Consider the following 2,628-nt stretch of genomic DNA (forward strand, 5'->3'; position numbering starts at 1 on the left):
ATGTAACGGATGCGTGCCTACAGTTCGTTACCAAGTTCTTTCTTGGACCCAGTAATTGTTGTAACAAACAAGTGCCGACAATATATACAAAATAACGGCCGTCTTTCTGACTCAAATAACTATTACCTAATCTACACCCGGTAGATATTTTACATTAATATACCTCTAACACTAATATAGTCAAAAAGCCAACTAAAACAACTGTATCACAATATATCCGTCACCCTGTATCAACAGTAAATAGCCCCTTACTGCGACACCCGTGACTGTGTACACCCTTTACCGCGACACACCTTGACCACGTCACCCTTTACCGCGACTGCCGTTTGACCAAGTCACCCTATAGCTAGCCACTATAAAACCTATGCCTTGGTAAACCCTGTGTCTTGGTACCTGACACCCTGTATCAACAGTACGTCGCCCTGTACTGTGATACCCTGTGACTATGCACACTATACTGTAACACAATTTATTTTGACCATGTACTATAAAGGAATACAGTGGAACCCTAGCTTATGCAGCTAGGCCCAAACTTATACAGCTTGGTCACTGATTACCTTTTTAGAGTTGTTCCTTCTTCTTCGACCGCCAGAGCAAGAGAAGCTTTTCATCTGATGGAACCTCTATTTATATACCTAGCCATCCAATGAAATGCCTTCTTTCATTAGCCAATCAAAACTACTCTTACTTCCTAATTACAAAGAAATAACTAAAGCAAGTCTATACTAACGATCATTTATTGAACAATGTAATTAACAAAGAATCAACCGCTTCAGTACTTCTCTTTACGTATTAAAACAGTAATAATGATTCAAAGTACTTCTCGTCACGTATTAAAACAGTAATAATGATTCAAAGTACTTCTCTTCACGTATCAAAACGGTAATAATGATTCAAAGTACTTCTCCTCACGTATTAAAACAGTAATAATGATTCAAAGTACTTCTTTTTCATAATACTGGGACACATTTAATTTTAAAGAGATAGGAAATGGACTCTAACCTGACGATTTAGTAAGTCGAATCATTCTCAAAACAAAACATATATTTGAAACAATGTATTCACAAAAACGACGGTATGCTTAAATATATATGTAATACAAATTGAATTTGTAACATTACAAAAATAACATAAACAGATATTCATCATAATCTACCTAAACATGGTTTTTAGCTATAGGACAGCTTTCCCCAACTACAAGGTCTTGATTTGCAAATATCATTTTATTAGAGTAGAAAAATAATTAATTCAACAAGAGCGGTTAAACATTTAACGCTAAAAAGTATTGGAGACATGATTGATGCTAAAAAAAATAAAGTGTTGTCTGTCATGTTGGACGTGTCTTAGCTGTGTCAGCATTACATTGTATGTGTTAACGTGCACCTGACAACGCCATTCCTCACGCTCATGTAAAATAGACCTTGGTATGATATATTAATCATTATTAAATAGGTTTACTTTGTCTCAATTCTTAAATAAATATACAAAAGATGTTAATAGTTAATAATAAAGTAATATATTCCACTGTTTCACAAAGTTTAAGGAGTTCATAAACGTCGGTTTACTTACCTGTGATTCGGAATTCCAAGGACAAATACGCTCATAGCCATATGGAATGCTGACATAATGTGTGGCAAGCATAACAACAGAAAAATACACTTTTGATAAAATCCGAATTCTCCAATAATACCCAAAATTTCATCGAACTTCTTCATTTTGACAATTACTTATCCAGTATAAATATTCAGGTTTACATAGATGAGAAACACGAGCTTGTATAACAACACATGCGCAAGCCACGCATCGTAAAATTTGATTGACATGTCCCATATAGTTTTATTATAAAAATACATATGCAAGCGCACGGAACGTCAGTGCCCGGGTCAAAATTGAAGTACAAGTATATACAAAAAAAGTTCAAATGATATATAAAAATTACTGTCATATGTAAAAAAAAATAGTAACTACAGATGAACAAGTTTACAATTTTTGGTTACAAAGGTTGTGTTTTTACATAGAGTAAGTTGATATTTCGCATACACCGGTCATACGAGTTTATTTAACATCGGGGACCGATAGTCCAACAGCAGATTCGAACATCTTGTCGCGTATAATAATTACTAGAATAACGAAATAAAGAAACTGATTGTTTTGAAAATTAATCACGAATGAAAACAAGAACAATTATTAATAGTATATTTCAATTTCATTGTACTGGGAACGTTACGTTCCAATTCCAATATTTCCAATTCTAGCTGTGGACTAAAACCTGACTATTAAGTAAGTCGAATCATTATAAAACCAAAGAAACAGTATATTATAATGACTTTTATTCTACAAGGATAATATATATTATAATTATGTACATTGCATATTGACAAATGTTACATGAACATTATAAAACCTACACACAAACACATGCCATAAATATCGTTATGCAATGTACCCAGACAGAATCATTACTGTTTTTAAACAAATCTAAAAGCTACACAAACATATTCATTATACGCATTGTACACAACAGATTCATCACAGGTATCATTGAAATCTACTAGTAAACAATCTACGTAAACAGAATCATCAAGTATATTCTTCATTCAATCCATACATTCAGAAACATGAAGTATG

At 33.1% G+C, this 2,628-nt stretch overlaps 1 protein-coding gene across 1 annotated transcript in view; it reads right to left on the reverse strand.

Moving 5' to 3' along the window:
• Window positions 1-1,761, reverse strand: part of LOC110467282 (organic cation transporter protein-like) — a 44,386-nt gene extending 42,625 nt beyond the window's left edge. The window contains exon 1 of the mRNA XM_021524343.1: window positions 1,570-1,761. Coding sequence (XP_021380018.1) covers window positions 1,570-1,715 — 146 coding nt within the window. The 5' untranslated portion in view covers window positions 1,716-1,761. The remainder of the gene's footprint in view (window positions 1-1,569) is intronic.
• Between the last annotated feature and the right edge of the window lie 867 nt (window positions 1,762-2,628).

Source organism: Mizuhopecten yessoensis, unplaced genomic scaffold, assembly GCF_002113885.1.
Source record: "Mizuhopecten yessoensis strain PY_sf001 unplaced genomic scaffold, ASM211388v2 scaffold11169, whole genome shotgun sequence".
NCBI classification, from domain to species: Eukaryota; Metazoa; Mollusca; class Bivalvia; order Pectinida; family Pectinidae; genus Mizuhopecten; species Mizuhopecten yessoensis.